Source organism: Doryrhamphus excisus, linkage group LG14 (assembly GCF_037039965.1).
Source record: "Doryrhamphus excisus strain RoL-2023G ecotype Guam linkage group LG14, RoL_Dexc_Guam_v1.1, whole genome shotgun sequence".
Taxonomy (NCBI): domain Eukaryota; kingdom Metazoa; phylum Chordata; class Actinopteri; order Syngnathiformes; family Syngnathidae; genus Doryrhamphus; species Doryrhamphus excisus.
The window spans coordinates 18,682,479-18,710,382 of record NC_136370.1 but is presented as its reverse complement, the minus strand read 5'-3'; the positions used below and the strand labels follow the sequence as shown (position 1 = coordinate 18,710,382).

Below are 27,904 nucleotides of genomic sequence, written 5' to 3'. Positions count from 1 at the left end.
CAAGTTAGTGAGTGACGTGGCGAAATTCCGAGCAGTCCTTGAATACCTCAGCACTACTTGACTGGAAGAAGGGATGGAACTGCGACGGAGGTGTTTTTGTTTTTTTTTTTTTTTCTTCTCCACAAATTCACACGATGAACGCCCGCTAGCCCCTTCGGTTGTAACAACGGCACCTCCGCTCTCGCTCCGTTTTGTGCCAGGAAAGGATAAAATGACAGATTAATACCATGTTTTTTTTCTTCACCGAGGACAAGGAACACAACAACAACACCGTCGTACCTTCCGGCGGCCACAGTGGACGACGTGCGGGGGAAGCTTTTGGCGGTTCGAATGTAGACAACTAGTAACTACTGGGACCGTTTTAGTCAACATATACTACATTATTTTTTTTTTAGACTTTCGCCTTTTTTTCAATTGTTGCACTTTGGATTTCTGGTCGGCATCCACCAGGAAAGCAAAGACGAGGTCATTCGACTGAAGTAAGCTGACGTTATTTACTATTATTCCGTACATGTAAGACATTTTAGCATCATGTAAAGTTACGTCATCACTTCAATGTGATTAAAATCTTTCTTTTATAAGTTGAAATGACTAAATATTTCATTGCGACGCAATTATTTTTATTTTTTTTGCTTTGTAGACACCAATGTAATATTAATTGAATCGGTTATAGTTTGTATACAGTTTGAATCCCATGATCGATTAATGGCATTCAGGTCAATGCATTGAATGATTGACTGATTTATTTTGTTATTTTTGTCTGAAACTGGGACTGGTAGTGTTGGTCAGCAGGACTTGACTGTCCAGAAAGTGACATGTATAATAATGGTCATAACCCCCCCCCCCCCCCAAAAAAAAAATGCATTATTGCTGCTTAATACCAATTCACATCTGTAGATTATTGATATGAAACAATGGTGTAATGTTCTAACCCCTGTTGATGATTATGGTGCTGGACTCCAAAAAAAAAAAAAAACGGGTAAATTTTGGGCTTGATACTGATTGCCAACTTTAATAATAATAATAATAATAATAAAAACATGGGAAAAATGTGGAAAATCCAAAAAAGGATAGGAATTTTGGAGACGGAACTGTAGGTATTACACCACAACCTCTTGCATTATATTGGTGGGTGGGGGTGGATATTTTATGAAACAGTTATTTGGTTCCAGACCCCACCGCGGGAATCGAATTTCCTCAAAGTCGGACTCAATCTCAGCCGTTAGTTAAAATGTATCCCTCTCAGTACCGACATTTCACACTATTTTGACTGATTTATTAAGACACACAGAAATTTGAGTTCGATGTCTAAACATGGAATCTACCAGAAGTAAGAATCATCAAATAAAATAAAATAAATACCACTGTTTGACACATTTCCCGGCATAACTTTCACTTTAACACAAATATGTGTTGCTTTTGTGACAGCTCGAATATTATTTACAAATGAACACGGTGAATTTTCACATTTGGGATAATTAAAAAAATCCCTTAAAATTCCAATACATGGGAAAGATGCATGCAGAATCCTTATCAAATGCGCTTTCCGTTTTTATGGATTCAAACCGCACCTTTTTTTTTATTGTGCACTTGCGTCATTACCTCATTTTGCCCTTTTCTCAACAAAAAAACATGTACGATTACGTGTTTGGGAGCAGTTAATAAATGAAATACTTTTGTTTAAACTTTTTAAATAGGATTTTGATCCTTATTAGAGACCTCCAGACATGAACTAACACCCCTATAGTCACCTTTGCATTCATATTACCGAATATATTAGAGATAGTCAGAGAAAATATACCACATAAGACTAAATGGCTAGTGGACATGTGGACAGGAAGTGACTTCAGGCAGTTTTAGCATGTGTAGTTATTATTTTATTATGTAAAGTTATTATGAAGATGATGACTATTATTATGTTATTATTGTGCCTGTCGTGAGATATTTGTTTATTTTGTCTTTTTCCTGATTTCGGAGTCGCCACAGTGGATCTTAAAAAATTTTCAAGATCCGACCGAGTGGTTAGCGCACAGGCTTAACAGCTAGGAGACCCGAGTTCAATTCCACCCTCGGCCATTTCTGTGTGGAGTTTGCATGTTCTCCGGGTACTCCGGTTTCCTCCCACATTCCAAAAACATGCTAGGTTAATTAGCGACTCCCAATTATCCATAGGTATAAATGTGAGTGTGAATGGTTGTTTGTCTATATGTGCCCTGTGATTGGCTGGCCAACTCTCGCCCGAAGACAGCTGGGATAGGCTCTAGCACTGAGCCTGTATTTCTGTTTTAGTCCATTTAGAACATTTTTATGCTTGAAATACTTCATTTTGGCTAAGAATTGGTAGGCAAAATTTGATTAAATGCGCATTTTTTGGACTAATAATAGTCTGTAGTCCACCATGAAACAGCAATGAATTTTGAATTTATGAATTTTTGAAAAACGAAGAACGATGTTCAAACTGAGATGCGTGAGGAGACAACTGTAGCCCTTTTTTTACACGACAACATGTCATTTCTGTCTCTACAAGGTCGCCTTTACAATTTTCCATCTGACTGATCTCATACATGACGTGATTTTGACTTTATGTACCATTTGCTATGGTGTGGTTTATTTTTTTTCAAAACTGCTCACCATGTTAGATTAGGGACCATCACATGGTTACATTTGCGCAATACCTGAAAAGGAGTAGGAAGAAGCAGAGCTAATTTAATCCTGGATTCTTCCTGTTTCTGCGTATAGTGTCATCAGCATAGCAACAACAGGTCTAACATATACATATTAATGTGCTTTTCAGACATTTTTTCCGATCTGTGTGACTGTTTTGACAACATTGTTGGTGATGAGGGGCGTCACAAGATCTCGTGTCATAAGACCTTTAGATAAAAATGTGACAAGATTTCGCCTCATGGGCGCTAGGACTGGGACGATGATGAATAAATCATTGAAATGAGAATGAAGCAGATGATTATGGCGGCCTCAATGTAAACCCTGGATAATCACAAGGTGCATTTAGACAAAGAAACAACGTTCGGGTTTTAGGGTTAGCGCTAGGTTAGGGTCTATTTAATGAAGTGGCCATCCAATCTAGGAAGGGTTAGGAGATTAAATCATTTGTTAGTCCCGGTTCCCATTCATTCTTGAGACTTAAGTCTACCATACCGAATGGGGAGAACATACGTATAACATCTGCACATGTTCCAACGGAGACTCAAACCTGGATCTGTGCTAACTACCACTCCCAACATCTTGTGACTAGAGTTGTCCTATTCAGTATCTGTCTGCCCACTGGAGCTGTCCTATGTAGTCTTTGAGAATGACTTGATGAACCTGCTCAAATAAGAGACAAAAATATAATTAAATTTAAAATTTAAAATTTAAAATTTAAAATTTAAAATTTAAAATTTAAAATTTAAAATTTAAAATTTAAAATTTAAAATTTAAAATTTAAAATTTTTAATTTTATTTTTGTGTGGAGTTTGCATGTTTTTAATTTTTAATTTTTAATTTTTAATTTTATTTTTGTGTGGAGTTTGCATGTTCCCCCCGTGCATGCGTGGGTTTTCTGCGGGTAATCCGGTTTCCTCCCACATTCCAAAAACATGCTAGGTTAATTAGCGACTCCAAATTGTCCATAGGTATGAATGTGAGTGTGAATGGTTGTTTGTCTATTTGTATCTTATATGTGATTGGCTGGCCACCAGTCCAGGGTGTACCCCGCCTCTCGCCAAAAGACAGCTGGGATAGGCTCTAGCACCCCCTCCTGAGGAAAAACCAGTAGAAAATTAAATTTTAAATTTTAAATTTTAAATTTTAAATTTTAAATTTTAAATTTTAAATTTTAAATTTTAAATTTAATTTTTAATTTTTAATTTTTAATTTTTAATTTTTAATTTTTAATTTTTAATTTTTAATTTTTAATTTTTAATTTTCAAAATAAAAAAACTTAAACTAAATTAAGGAAAGCAGGAAGTGAACAAATCTAACAGTTACTGATTGTAAAAGTATATTATATTATATATTTTTTATTATATATTAGTTATATTAGGAAGGCAGGAAGTGAACAAATGGAGATGGAGGGGTAGGATTTAATAAGCTTTGCTTCTTCCTACTCCTTTTGGACATGTGGAACTGGGAACTGATTATGGGATGCATTCAATTGTAATCTGATGCATGTTCAAATGAAATTAAACCATTACCATTACCATTACAAATGTCTTTGGAGACAATGAACAGTCGGGGGGGGGGGTGATGGATTCAATGTCCCGAGAACCTTTACATCATGCGGCGTGATCTCCAGGCCATAGCCAGACCCTTCTCCCAACAGTCACGATAAGCCAGCCATGAAGACGACTTGTCGTGCTTCTCTGTCACAACATGTGTCAGCGCTCAGCAAGAGCACTGGGTGAAACCCCGAGGGTCCTGAACTTAGCTAACTGCAGCAGCTGTTCTGATGCTGCTTGACAGGCTGCAATCTGGCACATACACAATCTTAAGTTGAAGCCCCCCCCCCCCCAAGGTTGGGATCAAGGGATGGGCAAATCTTTGTTTAAATGTTCAGAAAAGAAAAATGGCAGACACCACAATCAGCGGATCAGCAAAGAACCACTGTTCAGTTTTTGTACGTTTTGCTTTTTGTCATGAAGACTATCACACGTCATGTGTCATAATAAGAATGGCTAGTGGTTCTTTTACAGTTAGGACACTATAGACAGATTCTGGTTTAGGATATGATTGTCATAAGAAGAATGGCTAGTGTTTTTTTTACAGTTAGGACACTATAGACAGATTCTGGTTTAGGATATGATTGTCATAATAAGAACGGCTAGTGTTTTTTTTTTTAGTTAGACATGATAGACAGATTCTGGTTTAGGATATGATTGTCATAATAAGAATGGCTAGTGTTTTTTTACAGTTAGGACACCATGGACAGATTCTGGTTTAGGATATGATTGTCATAATAAGAATGGCTAGTGTTTTTTTTTTACAGTTAGGACACTAGACAGATTCTGGTTTAGGATATGATTGTCATAATAAGAACGGCTAGTGTTTTTTTTACAGTTAGGACACTATAGACAGATTCTGGTTTAGGATATGATTGTCATAATAAGAATGGCTAGTGTTTTTTTTACAGTTAGGACACTATAGACAGATTCTGGTTTAGGATATGATTGTCATAATAAGAATGGCTAGTGTTTTTTTTTACAGTTAGGACACTATAGACAGATTCTGGTTTAGGATATGATTGTCATAATAAGAACGGCTAGTGTTTTTTTTACAGTTAGGACACTATAGACAGATTCTGATTTAGGATATGATTGTCATAATAAGAATGGCTAGTGTTTTTTTTACAGTTAGGACACTATAGACAGATTCTGATTTAGGATATGATTGTCATAATAAGAATGGCTACTGTTTTTTTTACAGTTAGGACACGATAGACAGATTCTGGTTTAGGATATGATTGTCATAAGAAGAATGGCTAGTGTTTTTTTTTACAGTTAGGACACTATAGACAGATTCTGGTTTAGGATATGATTGTCATAATAAGAATGGCTAGTGTTTTTTTTACAGTTAGGACACTATAGACAGATTCTGGTTTAGGATATGATTGTCATAATAAGAACGGCTAGTGGTTTTTTTTTTAGTTAGACATGATAGACAGATTCTGGTTTAGGATATGATTGTCATAATAAGAATGGCTAGTGTTTTTTTTACAGTTAGGACACCACGGACAGATAGGACACTATAAAATTCAAGTAAGCAAGTATATACGGATTCAGTTTTTGCTTTTTGTCATGAAGACTATCACACGTCATGAGTCATAATAAGAATGGTTAGTGGTTCTTTTACAGTTAGGACACTATAGACAGATTCTGGTTTAGGATATGATTGTAATGTGAAGGTAAGAATCTTAAATAGAATTTGCAGAGGAAACAGCTGACAGTTTGCGTACTGATGATTGTATCTACTGCGGAAATGTACTATAAAATCCAAGTAAGCAAGTATACGGATTCAGTTTTTGTACGTTTTGCTTTTTGTCTGACATTTTGAAATGTACATGAAGACATGACTATCACACGTATGTCCTCTCCATTATGGAAAGACCTAATAAGTGATGCCACATTGTATGATGTGTGTGACGCTTTGACTCTCTTGGGCGGATTTGGATGTATTTTGATGTGAAAACCACAGACATGAACTCTTTTTCATTGCAATCTGTTCCCCTAAGGCTCGGAATCAGTCCAAACCTGGCCAAGAGAACGGGGAGTAAACACTAACGACACATACACTGACTGGCTCCTCATACATCTTACACACACGCTGAAACCATTATCATATTTGAGGTTGCGGAGGAAAACTGTCTCGGTTTATTAGAGGTATTTTTTTTTTACTCTGTTAAATCTTGCGAACAAATGAAATCCCCAACATCTGGTTTATGTGTCAGTTTTTCTTTGGATGTTTTCTATCAAATGTAGGCCAATTTGTAGAAAGAAAAACACATGTATGAAGCTATAACCGATTAATGACCAAAACAAGCTGCTAAGATAGTTAAAAAGTGTTCATCAGTACACCCAGACTTGATACTGTATTATCGCTATTTTTATATTTAATGTTCAGAATATTGCCGCTAATTGCACTGACGCTTACTTACAAAGACGTTCTTGAAGGGGAATGTATGCAAGAACGCCATAACATAATGGAAACACTGGACCCAGAGACTGGACCCAACTGGATTCTGTATGGCACCAAATGAATAACCATTCTTAATACGGATGCCAGATTCCGGGTACTCCGGTTTCCTCCCACATTCCAAAAACATGCTAGGTTAATTAGCGACTCCAAATTGTCCATAGGTATGAATGTGAGTGTGAATGGTTGTTTGTCTATATGTGCCCTGTGATTGGCTGGCCACCAGTCCAGGGTGTACCCTGCCTCTCGCCCCAAGAAGACAGCTGGGATAGGCTCCAGCACGCACCGCGACCCTTGTGAGGATAAGCAGTACAAAATTAATGAATGAATGTTTACAATCGGGATGAGTGATTAGCGTGCAGGGCTCACAGCTAGAACACCTGAGTTCAATTCCACTCTCTGTGTGGAGTTTGCATGTTCTCCCTGTGCATGCGTGGGTTTTCTCCGGGTACTCCGGTTTCCTCCCACATTCCAAAAACATGCTAGGTTAATTAGCCACTCCAAATTGTCCATAGGTATGAATGTGAGTGTGAATGGTTGTTTGTCTATATGTGCCCTGTGATTGGCTGGCCACCAGTCCAGGGTGTACCCCGCCTCTCATCCCAAGAAGACAGCTGGGATAGGCTCCAGCGCCCCCACGACCCTCCTGAGGCAAAACCTGTAGAAAATTAATGAAATTTTAAATTTTAAATTTTAAATTTTAAATTTTAAATTTTAAATTTTAAATTTTAAATTTCAAATTTTAAATTTTAAATTTTAAATTTTAAATTTTAAATTTTAAATTCAATAAAAAGTGAAATAAAAAAATCAAAAAACTTAAACTATATTAGGAAAGCAGGAAGTGAACAAATGTAACGGTTACTGATTGTAAAAGTACCAGATGGAGGGGTAGGATTTAATAAGCTTTGCTGAGTGATTAGCGTGCAGGCCTCACAGCTAGGAGACCAGGGTTCAATTCCACCCTCTGCCATCTCTGTGTGGAGTTTGCATGTTCTCCCCGTGCATGCGTGGGTTTTCTCCGGGTACTCCGATTTCCTCCCACATTCCAAAAACATGCTAGGTTAATTAGCCACTCCAAATTGTCCATAGGTATGAATGTGAGTGTGAATGGTTGTTTGTCTATATGTCCAGGGTGTTCCCCGCCTCTCGCCGCAAGACAGCTGGGATAGGCTCCAGCGTTAGAAAGCGTTATAAAATGAATGTTAATAACGTCACAGAGACTTAAAAACGAGAATCATATTTTGCGTGCGGCTGGCGAAGCTGACCTTGGTTGACTCCCCATCAAAATGTTCCGCTACACGACAAGCCGTGCATGTCTGAGTGTGTGCTCTCTGCCTCCAAAATCATGGCTGCGGTGACTCGTCTCCACTCATGACAAGGTTCCCCCGGGGGCACTTATCTTTCCCTTCCTGACTCACTCACATCCATCCATTCATTCGTGCCTCAGCCCTCATTCTATCTTGCCTTATTCTCCTCTATTCTCTATCGTTCTCCATCAGTCTCCCTCTTGCAGTTTGTCTCGTGCCCTGGCACCGCAATTAAACTCTCATCATCAAAGAGTGTCATGAAAGAATGCAATATGGAGCCTGACAGAGGTAGAGAAGCTGTGAGAGGAGAGATAAGAGGGGATGAAGCCCGGGAGGAGCTCTGACTGAACACAGGTGAAGCAGTGTCTCTTCCGCTTACACGTTGCATAGGCTTTCACCCTCATAACCCCCCCCCCCCCCCCCAACCCCCCCAGATAGATACACACCACCAAACCACAAGCCCACACATCCATGCACTCTCAATCATCTCGCATTCCTTCCAGACGCTGACAAAAAGAGACGAGAGCTCGCTGTCTCAGAAACTCTTCTCTCCTTTTTTTTTAGCTTTTTCCTCCTCAAACGTTTCGATTTTTTTTTCTGGCACACAAACATGAAAAAACGCGCTGCAGCTACCCCTACGTGTGTTCCTTAAACCAGTGATTTTCAAGCACTGTCCCGCGGCACACTAGTGTACCTTGAGAAACCGTCAGGTGTGCCGTGGGGAATTATCCAATATCACTTTTTATAATTAACATTTATTAATCATCATTTTGGGGCGGCACGGTGGACTAGTGGTTAGCACGCAGACCTCACAGCTAGAAGACCAGGGTTCAATTCCACTCTCTGCATGTTCTCCCTGTGCTTGTGTGGGTTTTCTCCGGGTACTCCGGTTTCCAAAAACATGCTAGGTTAATTAGCGACTCCAAATTGTCCATAGGTATGAATGTGAGTGTGAATGGTTGTTTGTCTATATGTGCCCTGTGATTGGCTGGCCACCAGTCCAGGGTGTACCCCGCCTCTCGCCCGTAGACAGCTGGGATAGGCTCCAGCACCCCCGCGACCCTTGTGAGGAAAAGCGGTAGAAAATGAATGAATGAATAATCATCATTTGTAAATATGATGTCAATAGCCATGAATATATGGACCCAAATATTCCAATTGCATTTGGTTTATTTGCTAAAAAAACGGAAAGAATTGAACAGGGATGGAATATTCCTTTAACCAATCCGATTGAGGTATCTTGTACCCGCTCAAACGGAAAGTTGTCAGACTGCGTTCTTCTTCGTGGTGTTTTTCTTCTTCTGTTGTTTATTGGCGGTTGGCAAGCAGCTTTCGTGTGCATTAGCACCATCTGTGGAACAGAATCTAAACCCTTCTATACTTTATTATTAAAAAAAAGAAAATATATATCTATATAAAACATGTCCTGAGTTTAATGATAAAATATTATCAAGATTGAATTTGATCTTTTCCTGTTTAAATTGATCCCGGGTGCGTTCTTTCAGCGCATGCTCAGATATGACGTAACACGCAGATCCAGACGTTCTTCACTTTTAAAAATGGAGGCCAGCAATCGGCACTGGACTAAGTAAAATTTGTTTTGGATTTGAACTAAATTCCAAGATTGGATGAACGAAAAACTGGCAATACGGAGTTATTCCGACAAGTGAAAGAAAAACTCTGTATCGGAAGTCGGTATCACGTGATGTTGATGTTTACGTTTTACTGGGCATGCCCTATTGACTATTCTGGTTGATTTTCACAAACGCATGTAGACAAGAGATTGGAATATTCCTTTCTATGGATACCATTGTTTCCCGGAAAGGTGATTGGGAAAGAGAAAAAGTGGTGATGTAAAAACATGGCTACTGTGGAGTGTCTGTGGTGTAAAGACTGGCATAGCAATGTAATATTGGTCCGTGTGGCAACACCTGCCTTGTTCCTCCCATAGACTTATTGATGCACGTGTGAGGTCGTGGTGACATTTTGGAACATTTTTGGTTAGTGTTGTGCCACAAGATTTTTCCAATGTAAAAAAAAAACGTGCCGTGGCTCCAAAAAGGTTGAAAATCACTGCCTTAAACAACAGATATCGCTGAATGTGTAAGGAAGTCTGGATTCCCTTTGTTAGTTTTTTTCAGTAAGCTGTCAACTGTGACCGCTGTTGAAAGGATGTCAGACACACGTAGTGAAAAAAAGAGACGAGGGGATGAAAGAAATGATAACGGTGGGAGGGGGGATGTCAAGATGGAGGTCCTTACGGAGGGCAGAGGGAGTGATGGCATGCTTGTTTCTTTGTGCCCGAGCAAACATAGCAACAGCAGACGTGAGGGGAGGTGATGGAGAAGAAAATAGCTGCGGGTAAAAAAGCAGCTCTGGGGCGGGGGGGGGGGGGGGACACATGGCAAAAGATGCTAATTAACCATGGCAGCCGCACTCAATGGTAGTGACATAATTGGCCCTAGTTGGAGGTCCTTGGTGGGGGGGAGTCTTCTGCGGTCGTTGTCGTCTGTGCTTTGTAGACTGTATCAGACTCAGTTCAGCAGATTTGGTGATTGTCAGATGCTCGGATAATGACACTTTGCATCCAGGCTGGTTGGCGCTGGGTTCACTGAAAGAGGTGATTAGCTCTGATCTTCCTGTTCGTTGTTGTGTATGACCGCTGCGGTCATAACGTCTTCATCCGGGCGTGTAAGCACTGTGGATACAATGGGAGGGAATTCATTCATAATGTCACAAATACTACTTGTACTTTGGTATGTGACAAAAAAAATACTTTAATTACATTTAATTAAATTAATTTAATTTAAAAAAAAATCAAATTTTTTTATCATTATTATATATTATAAATATTTTTTTTATTATATATTAATTATATTAGGAAGGCAGGAAGTGAACAAATTTAATAAGCTTTGCTTCTTCCTACTCCTTTTGCACATGTGGAACTGGGAACTGATTATGGGATGCATTCAATTGTAATCTGATGCATGTTCAAATGAAATAAAACCATTAAAAAAATTTAAAAATATATAAAAAATTAAAAACAATACATATTTTTTAATTACATTAAAAAAATAAAATTAAAAAAAACTTCAATTATATTAGGAAAGCAGGAAGTGAACAAATGTAACAGTTACTGATTACTATGGTACCCATTATGGCATTGGATGATCATATCACCTCATACTTCGGTACGAGGTACATTATTTAAAAAAAACAAAAAAAACAAACAAAAAAAACCTTAAACTGTATTATGGAAAGCAGGAAGTGAACAAATGTAACAGTTACTGATTGTAAAAGTACCAGATGGAGGGGTAGGATTTAATAAGCTTTGCTTCTTCCTACTCCTTTTGGACATTTATAAAAAAAATAAAATAATAAAAAACATTTTTTACTCCTTTGACGTGACAAAAATAAAATAAAATGTAAAAATAATTAAAAATAATATAATGAAAAATTTATAACAATAATTTTATAATATAAAATAATAATAATATAAAATATCAAAATAATAATAAAAAATGTATGCATTTATTAAAACAAACTTAAACTATATTAGGAAAGCAGGAAGTGAACAAATGTAACAGTTACTGATTGTAAAAGTACCAGATGGAGGGGTAGGATTTAATAAGCTTTGCTTCTTCCTACTTCTTTTGGACATTTATAAAAAAATAAAAATAAAAAACATTTTTTACTCCTTTGACGTGACAAAAATAAAATAAAATGTAAAAATAATTAAAAAATAATATAATAAAAAATTTATAACAATAATTTTATAATATAAAATAATAATATAAAATATCAAAATAATAATAAAAAATGTATGCATTTATTAAAAAAAACTTAAACTATATTAGGAAAGCAGGAAGTGAAGAAATGTAACAGTTACTGATTGTAAAAGTACCAGATGGAGGGGTAGGATTTAATAAGCTTTGCTTCTTCCTACTCCTTTTGGACATGTGGAACTGGGAACTGATTATGGGATGCATTCAATTGTAATCTGATGCATGTTCAAATGAAATTAAACCATTACCATTACAACGCTGAGCGATTGGGAAGTCATTTTGTCACGGAAATGTATTACTCTTTTGAACGCATATTGTTTTGAGAAGCCATACTCCAAAAGCCAAATCACTGGGGAGGGGGTAAGTCGCTATTGATGCACTACTGAGGATGTCATGCAATTTCACGTCCAACAATCTGAAATATCCTTTTAGGTTACCCTAACACTTTAAAGCAGGAAGATTAGCCGTGCATACAAACGTATTGCAAGTAGTCCTCAGTGCTGCTTCACTGGCTCTTGGCACCTAGTAAGCATACGTGAGGAATATACAGATACAGGGGGGGGGGTCTTATTGAAAGGGACACTTTAATCTGCTACCTCAGTGGGGGCGAGGATCGTGTCACCTCAGTTTGGGTTTGTCACCGAGGGCTTTACCGTTGTTGGGGGCTATCCGGAGAGGGAATCAAAGTGACGGAGCTTTGAAGGGAAAAAAGGTAGTGACAAGGAGGTGCAGCTGCTGATGTTTGGAACAGCTGGCTTTGCATTGTGCATGAAGGGGAGGGCTCATCTTTAAATCAAATGACAGACGTTACCAGCCATCAAAAGGACCGACTGTCTCTAATGTCGCATTCAATAAGCCGGGAAAATGATTTGATCACCCTAGTTTCTTAAGTTTATCCATCCATTCTAATGTCTGGTACAACTAAAGGTACATTTATTTGGATAGATATAAGGATAGGTATAATGATGATAGCAAAGATATTGAAGATATTTTCTCCATATTTACCAAAATCACTAATTCTTACAAGAATAATACTGCTGTCACTCTGATGAGCTATTTTGTTTATTATCGTTATTTGTACCTTTAGTTGTACCATGCAATAAAGTGAACAAGAAACGGAAGAAAAACAGTGGTGTCATATTTTTTCCATGACTGCACAAAGACGATTCCCAACACAAAAGGAATCAAAACAAGCCCTTATTTTTGTTGTCATGTGGTTCTATATCAAAAATCAAAGAAAACAAAAATGACTGGTTCTTTTCCAAAATAAACACTTTTTTTGTTACTTTACTTTATTTGCGTTTTATTTAACCTACAAATGTGTCAGATCATTTTATCTGACCCTGGATTTTATTTTGATGATGAATTGTGTCTTATTATGAAGAACCTGCGAGGAGCGATTGATTCTGTGACTCGTGGTGGTGGTAGGGGGGTGGGTGGGGGTGGGGTGGGGGGGGTCAGTGAACTCACGCAAATATGAGAAAATTGCATTATATGTACTTTTCCAAAATAAACACTTTTTTGTTACTTTACTTTATTTGCCTTTTATTTAACCTACAAATGTGTCAGATCATTTTATTTGATCCTGGATTTTATTTTGATGATGAATTGTGTCTTATTATGAAGAACCTGCGAGTAGCGAGTGATTCTGTGACTTGTGGTGGTGGTAGGGGGGTCAGTGAACTCACGCAAATATGAAAAAAATTGCATTATATGTACTTTTCCAAAATAAACACTTTTTTGTTACTTTACTTTATTTGCGTTTTATTTAACCTACAAATGTGTCAGATCATTTTATCTAACCCTGGATTTTATTTTTGATGATGAATTGTGTCTTATTATGAAGAACCTGCGAGGAGCGATTGATTCTGTGACTCGTGGGGGGGGTGAGTGAAGTCACGCAAAATGGCATTATATGAAAAAAATTGCATTATATGTACTTTTCCAAAATAAAAACACTTTTTTGTTTTACTTTTTTTGCCTTTTATTTAACCTACACATGTGTCAGATCATTTTATCTGACCCTAGATTTTATTTTTGATGATGAATTGTGTCTTATTATGAAGAACCTGCGAGGAGCGATTGATTCTGTGACTCGTGGTGGGGGGGAGTGAATTCACGCAAAATGGCATTATATGAAAAAAATTGGATTATATGTACTTTTCCAAAATAAAAACACTTTTTTGTTACTTTACTTTATTTGCCTTTTATTTAACCTACAAATGTGTCAGATCATTTTATCTGACCCTGGATTTTATTTTGATGATTAATTGTGTCTTATTATGAAGAACCTGCGAGGAGCGTTTGATTCTGTGACTGTGACTCGTGGTGGTGGTAGTGGGGGGGGGGGGTGTCAGTGAACTCACGTAAAATGGCATTATATGAAAAAAAAATGGCATTATATGTACTTTTCCAAAATAAAAACACTTTTTGTTACTTTACTTTATTTGCCTTTTATTTAACCTAGAACCATTTTGCCTGACCATGTATATCTATAAGGAAAACATACCTGAATCTACCAACACCGCTGGGGGCCGATGGGCGTACTTGTTATATAAAGCAAAACATTCAATAGGACAGAAGCAACGCTTCCTTCTATGCTGCTTAGTCATGCCTTTGTTGACAGTCGATGCGGGAAAATGAAAGGCGAAACTGCGTCACCGCAAGACTGAAATAGAGTACTTCAAAAAGTTTACCATTGGTGTACTTCATTCATTGCTTCTACTGCCACACCGTCTTTACACTCCGTCTAATCATGCAATGTGGTTGACAAGGTTTCCCGGTGCAATCCCAAGTGTGGGATCCCGTTCACTGTACAAATTGGTGCCAAGCATCTTGCTAACTCCTACGACTAATCACCAGGGAATCGGTGGCGTGAGTGGGGTCACTTCTCAATCTGTTGGCCCACTTGTTACCGTCCCACGCAGCTCACTGAGCCTGTCGCCTACTTAATATGACTCATGCTGGGCATGAAACCGAGCCATCCAAAATGTATGCATTTTCCGGGTAACAAAACGGTGACATTTTGAAAAAGTGAAATACTATGCATAAATAATCCAAAATAATACAACTAATCAATTTGGTGATTTATTTCTCTCTGCTTGTCTAGAACCTAATCAATAAAGAGATGACCCTCGTCTTGTCCATGAATCCTTTCCTGGAGCCAGAGAGAGAACCCCCCCTCTCAACATACCAACCAGTATGGAAGACGCAGCGCTGCAGTAAGACCTGCCTATCAAACGCCACGTCACCGAGCTACACCGAAGAGAAATCAAAACAGGGTAAAGATGCCAACAGTGATGTTTGTTTACTACTTTATGTGGTTGGTGTTCAATACATGTTGATTATCGAGCGTAGTCTGTCGTCCGGCGACTGGTCCATCTCCATCTTTTTTTTTCAATTATGATTTGAATAGTGTTGCAATGCAATCAGATTTTTATGCTGCCGATTCAAATCCAACCTATAGCCTTCTGACTGTCACACACACGTCAAATGGTAATGGTTTAATTTCATTTGAACATGCATCAGATTACAATTGAATGCATCCCATAATCAGTTCACAGTTCCACATGTCCAAAAGAAGTAGGAAGAAGCAAAGCTTATTAAATCCTACCCCTCCATCTGGTACTTTTACAATCAGTAACTGTTCCATTTGTTCACTTCCTGCTTTCCTAATATAATTGAAAGTATTTTTGTCCTTTAATTAAATAAAATTAAATAAAATTAAAGTAAATTAAAGGAAAAAATAGCTTCAATTATTTTATGTAATTTTATTTAATTTTATTTAATTTTATTTAATTTTATTTAATTTTATTTAATTTTATTTAATTTTATTTAATTTTATTCAAGGAAAAAAATAACTTATTATATTAGGAAAGCAGGAAGTGAACAAATGTAACAGTTACTCATTGTAAAAGAACCAGATTGAGGGGTAGGATTTAATAAGCTTTGCTTCTTCCTACTTCTATTGGACATGTAAAATTAAATAAAATTAAATTAAAGGAAAAAAATAACTTCAATTATTTTATTTAATTGTATTTAATTTTATTTAATTTTATTTAATTGTATTTAATTTTATTTAATTTTATTTAATGTTATTTGATTTTATTTAATTTCAATATCCAATGACATAATGGGTACCACGTTTTTAGCTAATTGGTTATTTTTAGCCTTATGCATTATTTTAGCTGTTTGAAGATGAACTATATCAGCAAGTTGAAGTATTTGTGATTTTAGAAATAAGGAGTTAGTATGTTCTCTGTAGGCGGCATTATGAATTATCCTTACTGGCCTTCTTTGCAGTACATTTAGCCAGTGAAGATTGCTTTTATAGTTATTAGCCCATATTTCCACACAATAAGTAAGATATGGTAGAACCAGAGAGCAATAAAGAGTGTGGAGTGATTTCTGATTGAGAACAAATTTAGCTTTGTTCAATATTGAAATATTTCTGTCCACCTTATGTTGTATATTTGTAATATGAGGTTTCCAGCTTATATTTTCATCTATTGTGATCCCCAGAAATGTATTTTTGTTCACCTTTTCACCTTTTCGTTTCACCCTTGCCTGCGTAGCGTGAAGGAAAGCGGGCGGGGCACGCCTATTCGAGACGCATATCCAAGGCATATGACCATCACATGCTTTTCCACGGGAATCAGACGCTATTAATCTGTGACCAATTAATCGCAGCATGCCTAATTGCCGATAGTAACATCTGTAATTACACCGTAAACCCGAATAAGTTAGCAGAACTCGAAAAAAGTCTGATTGCCACATTTTTTTTTTTAGTTCATAAACTCAAACATTTGAGTATATCAGTGCTTTAATATTTGGAGTTGATATTAGATATACTTTATATTATATTAGATATTAGATATACTATCTGATGCAATGGATTTATTCTTAATTGATTCTTGCTTTGATTCGTTCAGGCTTAATAGATATTTTTTTATAAGTAACCACAAATTCTTTTAAGTAGGTTACGAAAAATTAATATTAATCAAAAATTACAAGTTAAATAAATAAAAAAGACAGATAATGCAAGTGGCAATCAACATTTATAAGTAGAACTTTTAAGAAAATTTTAAGTTAACTATGCTTAATTAATAATAATATATGTAATAAAAAAATAATAATAAAAATTAAAAATAAATAAATAAAAATAAAAATAAATAAAAATGAATAAAAATAAATAAAAATAAAAATAAATAATAAAAATGTAATAATTTTAATTAATTAATTTCAATTCATTATTTTGAGCAATCAGATTTACAGTGCCTTAAGTTGTATGTAAACTATATTTTTAAGTTAATCTTACTTAATATAGCCATAGTTCAATTTAATCAAAACATATTAGTTAAAAGTACTCAAAATGGAACAACATGTTAAATAAACTCGACATAAGTAAGTTATTAGAACTTTTTTAAGAACTTTGAGTATGTATAACTTCATTTATTTAAGTACTTTGAACATTCAGGTTTACAATGTACTTCACTGGTACAATATTATTATTTAATAGGACTATATTTTTATATATTTTCATATTTCCGGACTACAGTACTTCTTATTAGAGAAGCGTATGAACTTTGGCTAGTATATTTTGTTTTTTTGTTACTTGGATTTAATTGATGTCCTCCCTCGTTGACTTAGCTGTACTTTGTTTACGTCTTCGACCACCTCCTTGACATGGCCGCTTTCAAGCAAAAACATAGCAAATTCAAATTTCTTCAGAACTTTGTCAAAAAAAAAAAGCTGACTTCTTTGTCAGTCGTTGTCGTACTGCCGCCGTCTCCTTTGTAAACAAGGCTTTGTGTCAGTCTTCTCTGAGCCGTTATGACACACAATACGGATTACCGTATTGAACAGTATATCACTGGAAAGCACAGAGACTCAAACTTTCAGAAACGGAATTACATTAGATGCCCGCTTTTTGCAAGTGTTACTATCCCGGAAGGATGAAAAAAATCTGCCTGGAATTGATAGAACCATAAAAAATATCAGTCGGATACATTAGTCACTCCAACTGTCCCTCCAAACCCTCCTGCTAGCTTCATGGTTTCCTTTGGTTTCAGATCAACATTTGCTAAAAGAGTGATTTTTGTTCTTATTACTGTATTTTCCAGACTATAAGTTCTTTCCTTATAAGTCCTAACACTTTTGCAGCGATATCTCCTACTCATCAGTTTTCCAAACAGTAAACGTTAGCTTACAAAGACAACCGAGAACCACATCGATTACCGTATTTTCCGGACTATAAGTGGCACTTTTTTTCATAGGTTGGCTGTTCCTGCGACTTATACTCCAGTGCGACTTATGTATGTTTTTTTTCTACCTAATTATGCATTTTTGGCCTTGTGCGACTTATACTCCAGAGCGACTTATGTATGTTTTTTTTCTACCTAATTATGCATTTTTGGCCTTGTGCGACTTATACTCCAGAGCGACTTATGTATGTTTTTTTTCTACCTAATTATGCATTTTTGGCCATGTGCGACTTATACTCCAGAGCGACTTATGTATGTTTTTTTTCTACCTAATTATGCATTTTTGGCCTTGTGCGACTTATACTCCAGAGCGACTTATGTATGTTTTTTTTCTACCTAATTATTCATTTTTGGCCTTGTGCGGCTTATACTCCAGAGCAACTTATGTATGTTTTTTTTCTACCTAATTATGCATTTTTGGCCATGTGTGACTTATACTCCGGTGCGACTTATGTATGTTTTTTTTCTACCTAATGATGCATTTTTGGCCTTGTGCGACTTATACTCCAGTGCGACTTATGTATGTTTTTTTTCTACCTAATTATGCATTTTTGGCCTTGTGCGACTTATACTCCAGAGCGACTTATGTATGTTTTTTTTCTACCTAATTATGCATTTTTGGCCTTGTGCGACTTATACTCCAGAGCGACTTATGTATGTTTTTTTTCTACCTAATTATGCATTTTTGGCCATGTGCGACTTATACTCCAGAGCGACTTATGTATGTTTTTTTTCTACCTAATTATGCATTTTTGGCCTTGTGCGACTTATACTCCAGAGCGACTTATGTATGTTTTTTTTCTACCTAATTATTCATTTTTGGCCTTGTGCGGCTTATACTCCAGAGCAACTTATGTATGTTTTTTTTCTACCTAATTATGCATTTTTGGCCATGTGTGACTTATACTCCGGTGCGACTTATGTATGTTTTTTTTCTACCTAATGATGCATTTTTGGCCTTGTGCGACTTATACTCCAGTGCGACTTATGTATGTTTTTTTTCTACCTAATGATGCATTTTTGGCCTTGTGCGACTTATACTCCAGAGCGACTTATGTATGTTTTTTTTCTACCTAATTATGCATTTTTGGCCTTTGTATAGAAACTCCCTTTCGGCGACTTCCTGACCACGTGTCGATGTCAAGACTCTCATTCTTCAAGAGGAAGTTTGTCGACGATGACGAGGCTTCGTTCAGTTTCAGGACGTACTGCCAAACTGTTAGTATTGATTCTTGAACTTCCTGTTATTTCATGTGAAACTGAAATTCAGCAGACCACTGTTGACACATCCATCCATCCATTTGCTTTGGGATCACTTGCAAATGTCTTTGTTTTCCAAAGAAATGTTTTTTCATGCATTTCACAAACATTTTTATCCATTTCACAAACAATTAAAATGAATCAGATAAAAAAATAAAAATAAAAAAAATAAATTCAAAATTTAAAAATTTAATATTTTTTTAATTAAATTTTTTTTAATCGTTTAATTTCAATTTGATTAGTTTTTTTGATTAAAAAATAATTGTTTGATTTCATTTGAACATGCATCAGATTACAATTGAGTGCATCCCATAATCAGTTCCCAGTTCCACATGTCCAAAAGGAGTAGGAAGAAGCAAAGCTTATTAAATCCTACCCCTCCATCTGGTACTTTTACAATCACTAACTGTTACATTTGTTCACTTCCTGCCTTTCTAATATAATTTAAGTTTATTTAATTTTTTTAATTTAATTTTTTTAATTTAATTTAAAAAATAAAATTTTAAATTAAAAAAATAAAATGTTAAATTAAAAAAATGTATTTGTTTTTTTAATTAAAAATGTTTTTTATGGTTTAATTTCATTTGAACATGCATCAGATTACAATTGAATGCATCCCATAATCAGTTCCCAGTTCCACATGTCCAAAAGGAGTAGGAAGAAGCAAAGCTTATTAAATCCTACCCCTCCATCTGGTACTTTTACAATCACTAACTGTTACATTTGTTCACTTCCTGCCTTTCTAATATAATTTAAGTTTATTTAATTTTTTTAATTTAATTTTTTTAATTTAATTTAAAAAATAAAATTTTAAATTAAAAAAATAAAATGTTAAATTAAAAAAATGTATTTGTTTTTTTAATTAAAAATGTTTTTTATGGTTTAATTTCATTTGAACATGCATCAGATTACAATTGAATGCATCCCATAATCAGTTCCCAGTTCCACATGTCCAAAAAGAGTAGGAAGAAGCAAAGCTTATTAAATCCTACCCCTCCATCTGGTACTTTTACAATCAGTAACTGTTACATTTGTTCACTTCCTGCTTTCCTAATATAGTTTTTTTTATTTTTGATTATATTTTTTTATTTAAAATTTAAAATCATTTTCATTTAAAATTTTAAATTATTAATTATTATTTAAAAAAATAATACAGTTTCCATAATACAGTTTAAGTTATTTTTTTGTTTTTTTTAATAATGTTATTGTTTTGACAAAATATCTTTCCTTGGTTTGATGGATCTAACGGCCCATTGTACCTCAGGTGGCCCCAGTTTTGGAGGAACGGGCCCATGTTCTGCGTCTTTCCCTGGAGAAGATGCGATTCATCGATGACCCCGAGGCGTTCCTGCGCCGCTCAGTCCTCGTTAACAACCTCCTTCGACGTCTACGAACCGAGATCCTTCTCCAGAGCAGTGACTGGTGCTTCCCCCCCAACCCAGTTCTCAGCACCATCTTGCCACCGGGATCAAACCCCACAAATCAGGCACTAAGCAGGGCTGTACCCACCCCGATCTGCTTAGCACCCCAAGCCGGACCACCCTTTCGTAAGAGGTTCCGAATGGTCCGTGCGGGACAGGGGGACCTTCGCAGTGACTGTGCCCAGACGTGTTGTTGCTTCTACGCCGCAGCAGCGGCTGCCGGACACTACCTTCCACTTCCCTTCTCCATGTACGATGCAGAACTGTCGTCTCCGCACTCGTCCTCCGTCTTTCAGATAGCCGGTCACCATAAGATAGGACTGACCGTTATAGAGGGCCATGAGGAGGAGGAGGAGGACGACGATGAGGAGGAACCTGATGACGAGGACGAGGACGACGAAATAGTTAGCGGACCTTCTTCCGGTTGGGTTCAGGGCAAGTCCAAACAGAAAAGTAGGACTAGGAGCCTGCTGGGTCATACGAGGACAGAGTCGGACAGCCGCGTGACGGGTAGCATCGAAGAGGAGGAGGAGGAGGAGGACGGTGAAGTGGAGGAGGAGGACGAGGAAGATGGCGGCATCACGCATCGTGAATGGGACTCGGCTTCAGAGCGAGACCTTCTCAGTGTTCACTATTGGTACCAAAGGGGTCACAGACAGTAAGACTTGGCTTGCGTTCATGCTCACACGAGTCCATTCGTACCGTGCTGCACTTGGCTGCCATGCCCCCCCACCCCCCACCCCACCCCCCTTCTTCTCTGAACCACATCACACGGGAGCATTCGTGCTTGGTACGTAGACATCGCTGTCATACTACTCTTACTATCGGCCATTTTTGATGATTTTGACTGATTTTTAAAGGCACACAGAATATTGCGTTCTCGGGCGATATAGACATAATATATACCAAAAGAAAGGTCAGACACTCATCTTTCATCAGAAAAATAAAGTTTGTTTCTACCTTTTTCCGTTCTTTAGTAATCAGCTGTAAAACATAGGAAAGTTTTCTGCAGAATCACTTCTAAAATTTGTTTACAAATATGACATACAGAATATTGCGTTCCCGGGCGATATCGACATCATATATACCAAATGAAAGGTTAGACTCTCATCTTTCATCAGGAAAAAAAAGTTTGTTTCTACCTTTTTCCGTTCTTTAGTAATCAGTTGTACAACATAGGAAAGTTTTCAGCAAAATCACTTCTAAAATTTGTTTACAAATATGACATACAGAATATTGCGTTCTCGGGCGATATAGACATAATATATACCTAATAAAAGGTTAGACTCTCATCTTTCATCAGAAAAAAAAGTTTGTTTCTACCTTTTTCCGTTCTTTAGTAATCTGTTGTACAACATAGGAAAGTTTTCTGCAAAATCACTTCTAAAATTTGTTTACAAATATGACATACAGAATATTGCGTTCTCGGGTTATATAGACATAAAATATACCAAATAAAAGGTTAGACTCTCATCTTTCATCAGAAAAAAAAGTTTGTTTCTACCTTTTTCCGTTCTTTAGTAATCAGCTGTACTACAACATGGGAAAGTTTTCTGCAGAATCACTTCTAAAATTTGTTTACAAATATAACATACAGAATATTGCGTTCTCGGGCGATACAGACATAATATATACCAAAAGAAAGGTTAGACTCTCATCTTTCATCAGAAAAAAAAAGTTTGTTTTTACGTTTTTTCGTTCTTTAGTAATCAGCTGTACAACATAGGTAAATTTTCTGCAAAATCACTTCTAAAATTTGTTTACAAATACAACATACAGAATATTGTGTTCTCGGGCTATATAGACATAATATATACCAAAAGAAAGGTTAGACTCTCATCTTTCATCAGAAAAATAAAGTTTGTTTCTACCTTTTTCCGTTCTTTAGTAATCAGCTGTACAACATAGGAAAGTTTTCTGCAGAATCACTTCTAAAATTTGTTTACAAATATGACATACAGAATATTGCGTTCTCGGGCGATATCGACATCATATATACCAAATGAAAGGGTAGACTCTCATCTTTCATCAGGAAAAAAAAGTTTGTTTCTACCTTTTTCCGTTCTTTAGTAATCAGCTGTACAACATAGGAAAGTTTTCTGCAAAATCACTTCTAAAATTTGTTTACAGAGTTCTTATAAAATGCACTTCTGCTACGTTGTGGTCAATTTTCCGGCTTAAAAATCCTTATAAATATAATTCGTCTTTGGGAGTTAATTGCCAGAGTTAATTGTCAGAGGATCAGTTGCCCTTTGTAAGGGTCAGGCAAAATAATCTGACACATTTGTAGGTTAAATAAAAGTCAAATAAAGTAAAGAAACTAAAAGTACATATAAAGCCATTCTGTTTCATTATGTTTTAAAAATTAAATCAGTTCTGGCGCTGCGAGGTCGCCCGCTTGATTTTGGTTTCAATGCAGAAAATTTGCAAATTTGCAAAATTGCATTATATGTACTTTTCCAAAACAAAAACACTTTTTTGTTTTACTTTATTTGCCTTTTATTTAACCTACAAACGTGTCAGATCATTTTGCCTGAACCTAGGTTAGGGTTAGGGTTTGTTTGTTTGTTTTGATAAACGTTTCCACAATAAAAGCGCCATGCTCACCGGTCCAATTCATGGCAGCAACTGAAAACGAAACCAAAAACAATGGCATTATTTAGAAACTTTTTAGTTTCTTTACTTTATTTGTGTTTTATTTAACCTACAAATGTGTCAGATCATTTTGCCTGACCCTAGGTTAGGGTTTGTTTGTTTTGATAAATGTTTCCACAATAAAAGCGCCATGCTCACCGGTCCAAATTCATGGCAGCAACTGAAAACGAAACCAAAAACAATGGCATTATTTAGAAACTTTTTAGTTTCTTTACTTTATTTGTGTTTTATTTAACCTACAAATGTGTCAGATCATTTTGCCTGACCCTAGGTTAGGGTTTGTTTGTTTTGATAAATGTTTCCACAATAAAAGCGCCATGCTCACCGGTCCAAATTCATGGCAGCAACTGAAAACGAAACCAAAAACAATGGCATTATTTAGAAACTTTTTAGTTTCTTTACTTTATTTGTGTTTTATTTAACCTACAAATGTGTCAGATCATTTTGCCTGACCCTAGGTTAGGGTTTGTTTGTTTGTTTTGATAAACGTTTCCACAATAAAAGCGCCATGCTCACCGGTCCAATTCATGGCAGCAACTGAAAACGAAACCAAAAACAATGGCATTATTTAGAAACTTTTTAGTTTTACTTTATTTGCCTTTTATTTAACCTACAAATGTGTCAGATCATTTTGCCTGAACCTAGGTTAGGGTTTGTTTGTTTTGATAAACGTTTCCACAATAAAAGCGTCATGCTCACCGGTCCAATTCATGGCAGCAACTGAAAACAAAACCAAAAACAATGGCATTATTAGGAAACTTTTTAGTTTTACTTTATTTGCGTTTTATTTAACCTACAAATGCGTCAGATCATTTTGCCTGACACTGTATTTTATTTTGATGATGAATTGTGTCTTATTATGAAGAACCTGAGCGAATTATTCTGTGACTCGTGGTGGTGGGGGGGGGGGGGGGGGTTGATGTGTGACGCGGGTTTGAGCACGGTACAATCGACCTGGTGTGAGTACAGCCTCGTTCTTGTAGAGTAAAAATACATAAATGACAGCAACTTCTTTGGTTGAACTTTACCTCCAACGCCAGCTTTGTGTCATTGATCGAAAAAAACATGTCTTTAATTCCCCGATTTGGATTTTGGATTTTTTTTTTGCTTTCTATTCTGCAAGGATGTCAAATTTAATTGTCGGTGAACGAAAAACCGGCCTCAACATTTCTTCATACATGGTACTGTGACGTTAAATATGAAGCCATCATGTTGCACTGTCTTGTCTCTAAGACCGTTTTTCCTGAATCAGCAATCGCAAACATTGGCAAAACACGAGTGGAAGTGCCTTAGCGTTTTTACAGAAACACGTATTTTGTGTGTTCATATACTTCTTCTTTAGTAGCGATCTCCTAAAATGACATTTTGATAAACGCAGTGATGTTTTCAGATGTGGTTACAATTTTTTTGGAAGAAGACTAGCTACACACATGAAAAATGTATTCGTTTTTTTTGTACTCGGAGTGCATGTGATCGAGTTTCTTAGACCAACTTGAGCCGACCTTGAAGGAAACATTGGTTACTACTTGATAAAGTGTACTTTTTATTTTCTTATGGATATTTTAGCTGTACTTTCTCTTGTTTTGCCTTACAATAATTCAATCTCAACATGGACGGATAATATTTGTTATCTTAGCAGAAAATTTAATCTTCATAGAACCGGTATTGTCATTCAGTTTTTTGGTTTTTAATTGGCCGAGTGACCTTCTACGGTACAGTAGAGCTCGCATAAGTCCTTCCCGATTATGCCGACGAGCCATCGTTCCATTCCATTTTCTTCAGGAAGTCCGGACTTGATGACCAAGCTGTGTCTTAGTTTAGGTCGCCCAATGGAGGAAACTCGTTTCAACCGCTTGTATTCGTAGTTTCGTTCTTTCGGTCACAACCCGAAGGCAACCGACCTGTCATATAAGTCGATAAAATCATTCAAGTCAGTTCTTATAATTTGTAGTAACACACAACAAGCTAAAACTCAACTCTGAAACCCATCCAACGGCACTTCCTGTCCTCCCGCCAATCATTCTCGTATGAGTCTGGAACCAATTACCGTATTTTCCGGACTATAAGTCACACTTTTTTTTATAGGTTGGCTGTTCCTGCGACTTATAAATGAAAATATATATAAATATAATTTCACAGACAGCCAATTAACGGCGGTCGAGTGGCTAGCGTGCGGACCTCACAGCTAGGAGACCCGAGTTCAATCCCACCCTCGGCCATCTCTGTGTGGAGTTTGCATGTTTGTGGGTTCCGGTTTCCTTCCACATTCCAAAAACATGCTAGGTTAATTAGCCACTCCAAATTGTCCATAGGTATGAATGTGAGTGTGAATGGTTGTTTGTCTATATGTGCCCTGTGATTGGCTGGCCACCAGTCCAGGGTGTACCCCGCCTCTTGCCTGAAGAAAGCTGGGATAGGCTCCAGCATACCCGAAACCTTAGTAAGGATAAGCGGTAGAAAATGAATGAATCTTTACAACCGGGCTCAGTGATTAGCGTGCAGGCCTCACAGCTAGAACACCCGAGTTCAATTCCACCCTCTGTGTGGAGTTTGCATGTTCTCCCCGTGCATGCGTGGGTTTTCTCCGGGTACTCCGGTTTCCTCCCACATTCCAAAAACATGCTAGGTTAATTAGCCACTCCAAATTGTCCATAGCTATGAATGTGAGTGTGAATGGTTGTTTGTCTATATGTGCCCTGTGATTGGCTGGCCACCCCGCCTCTCATCCGAAGACAACTGGGATAGGCTCCAGCACCCCCTGCGACTTTCTGGAGGATAGAAAATGAATGAATGTTTTTGGAATGTGGGAGGAAACCGGAGAACATGCAAACTCCACACAGCGAGTGTGCGAGGAATCGAACTCGTGCTAACCACTCGTCAAAAGAACAGCTATAAATAATAAATCACATGCCCTCTGGTAGGTTTCTGGAACAAGCGAACCCCCCTGTTATTTTGCCAGGTATGGAATCGTTTATATTAAGCTTGTCTTCCTTGCGTTTCATCTCATGTTGAAAGCGACACTAAAACATCACTAATGTTCATTTTAGCAACTGTGACTCAAATATTCCAGCAAATAAGGAAAGGATTAAAAAAAATCCTGTGTATATCAGTGGTATTATTTTGTTTCACAGAAAGAATTACACAAAGCTACGTACTGAAGCAAAAAAATAAATAAATAAAAAATAAAGTGTTATGAAATGTGTAATGAAAAACAACATAAAGGTGATGTTCTGTGATGTGTCAAGTAAAAAAAACAAAGTGCTTTCTTTTCTCTTCTCTATTAAAACTCTTCATCCTGAAAGCGTTGGCATTCATTCAGCGTGTGTGTGCGTTTTTCTGCGTTCCGACCTGCGCCGTTCCTCACGAGCATGCAAATGAAGGGTCCAAGACGGGGCGGCAATTTTTGAAAGCCGCTCACTTTGTTATTATGGGCTGTTAAAAATACTCTTATCTGCTGGTGCAATGGGGCCTCGCCGACATTGGACAGTGAAATGTTCCTTTGATGCAGTAATAGCGCTCAGCATGACTGCCCTAATTACTGGATTTCTGCTGGAATTGTGCACGTCTTGGATGACATTAATTCAGATTGCTTGAAAGCCGCTAAGCCATTGTGATGCATATTGTGTGTGTGTGTGTGTGTGTGTGTGTGTGAAATCACACATCTGGTGTGAACATGTGACGTTAGGTGAGGATGAGAGATCATCTATTCATGACACTTTGTGCCGCAGGGCATGCTGGCATCCTGTCTCTCAGGCAAAGACTCCATCTTTGTCTGATACTACCTCGCATCTTTCTCTCTCTCAGGTGCAGTATATGGTACTGTGAAAGTACTTACTATACTATGTATACTACTGCTATATTTGATGTCAACATCCTAGAATGGCCGAGTCAAGAGTACTGAGAATGGTCCAAAATCCCACTAAAGACATACAGGAAGGTTGTACCCATGTACAAGAATATTCTACAACAGGGGTCTCAAACTTGTGGCACGCGGGCCAAATGTGGTCCGTGGGATGCTAGTTTGAGGCCCCCCGCCTTGATTGATTCATTCATTCATTTTCTGCCGCTTATCATCACATGGAGGGTGGAATTGAACCCTGGTCTCCTAGCTGTGAGGTCTACGCGCTAACCACTCGACATCCACAATCGGAAGTGACTCCCAGAATCATGTTGGGAGCGCGTTTCAGATCATTCCGAGTCAACTGGACCCTACTTTTAATGTAACATTTTTGGATCTCAGTTGTGGATTCTGGTTAGGGTTCGAGAGTTAGGGGTTAGGGTTAGCATATAGGGGTGGAGGAGGGACTTCCACAATCGGAAGTGACTCCCAGAATAATGTTGGGAGCGCGTTTCAGACCATTCTGAGTCAACTGGACCCTACTTTTAATGTAACATTTTTGGATCTCAGTTGTGGATTCTGGTTAGGGTTCGAGAGTTAGGGGTTAGGGTTAGCATATGGGAGTGGAGGAGGGACTTCCACAATCGGAAGTGACTCCCAGAATCATGTTGGGAGCGCGTTTCAG

At 37.2% G+C, this 27,904-nt stretch overlaps 2 protein-coding genes across 2 annotated transcripts in view; both read left to right on the top strand.

Annotated features, from left to right (window-relative positions):
* The first annotated feature begins 16 nt into the window (after positions 1-16).
* On the top strand, positions 17-25,625 carry sertad4 (SERTA domain containing 4). The gene is made up of 4 exons (XM_058090074.2): positions 17-479; positions 14,892-15,063; positions 19,148-19,263; positions 20,570-25,625. The coding sequence occupies exons 2-4, from the start codon at positions 14,910-14,912 to the stop codon at positions 21,386-21,388; spliced, it is 1,089 nt and encodes a 362-aa protein (XP_057946057.2). The 5' UTR covers positions 17-479; positions 14,892-14,909; the 3' UTR covers positions 21,389-25,625.
* LOC131140248 (calpain-1 catalytic subunit-like) overlaps positions 21,493-27,904 on the top strand; it is a 59,285-nt gene continuing 52,873 nt past the window's right edge. The window contains exon 1 of the mRNA XM_078796302.1: positions 21,493-21,516. The gene's annotated coding sequence lies outside the window, so the exon portion shown is untranslated. The remainder of the gene's footprint in view (positions 21,517-27,904) is intronic.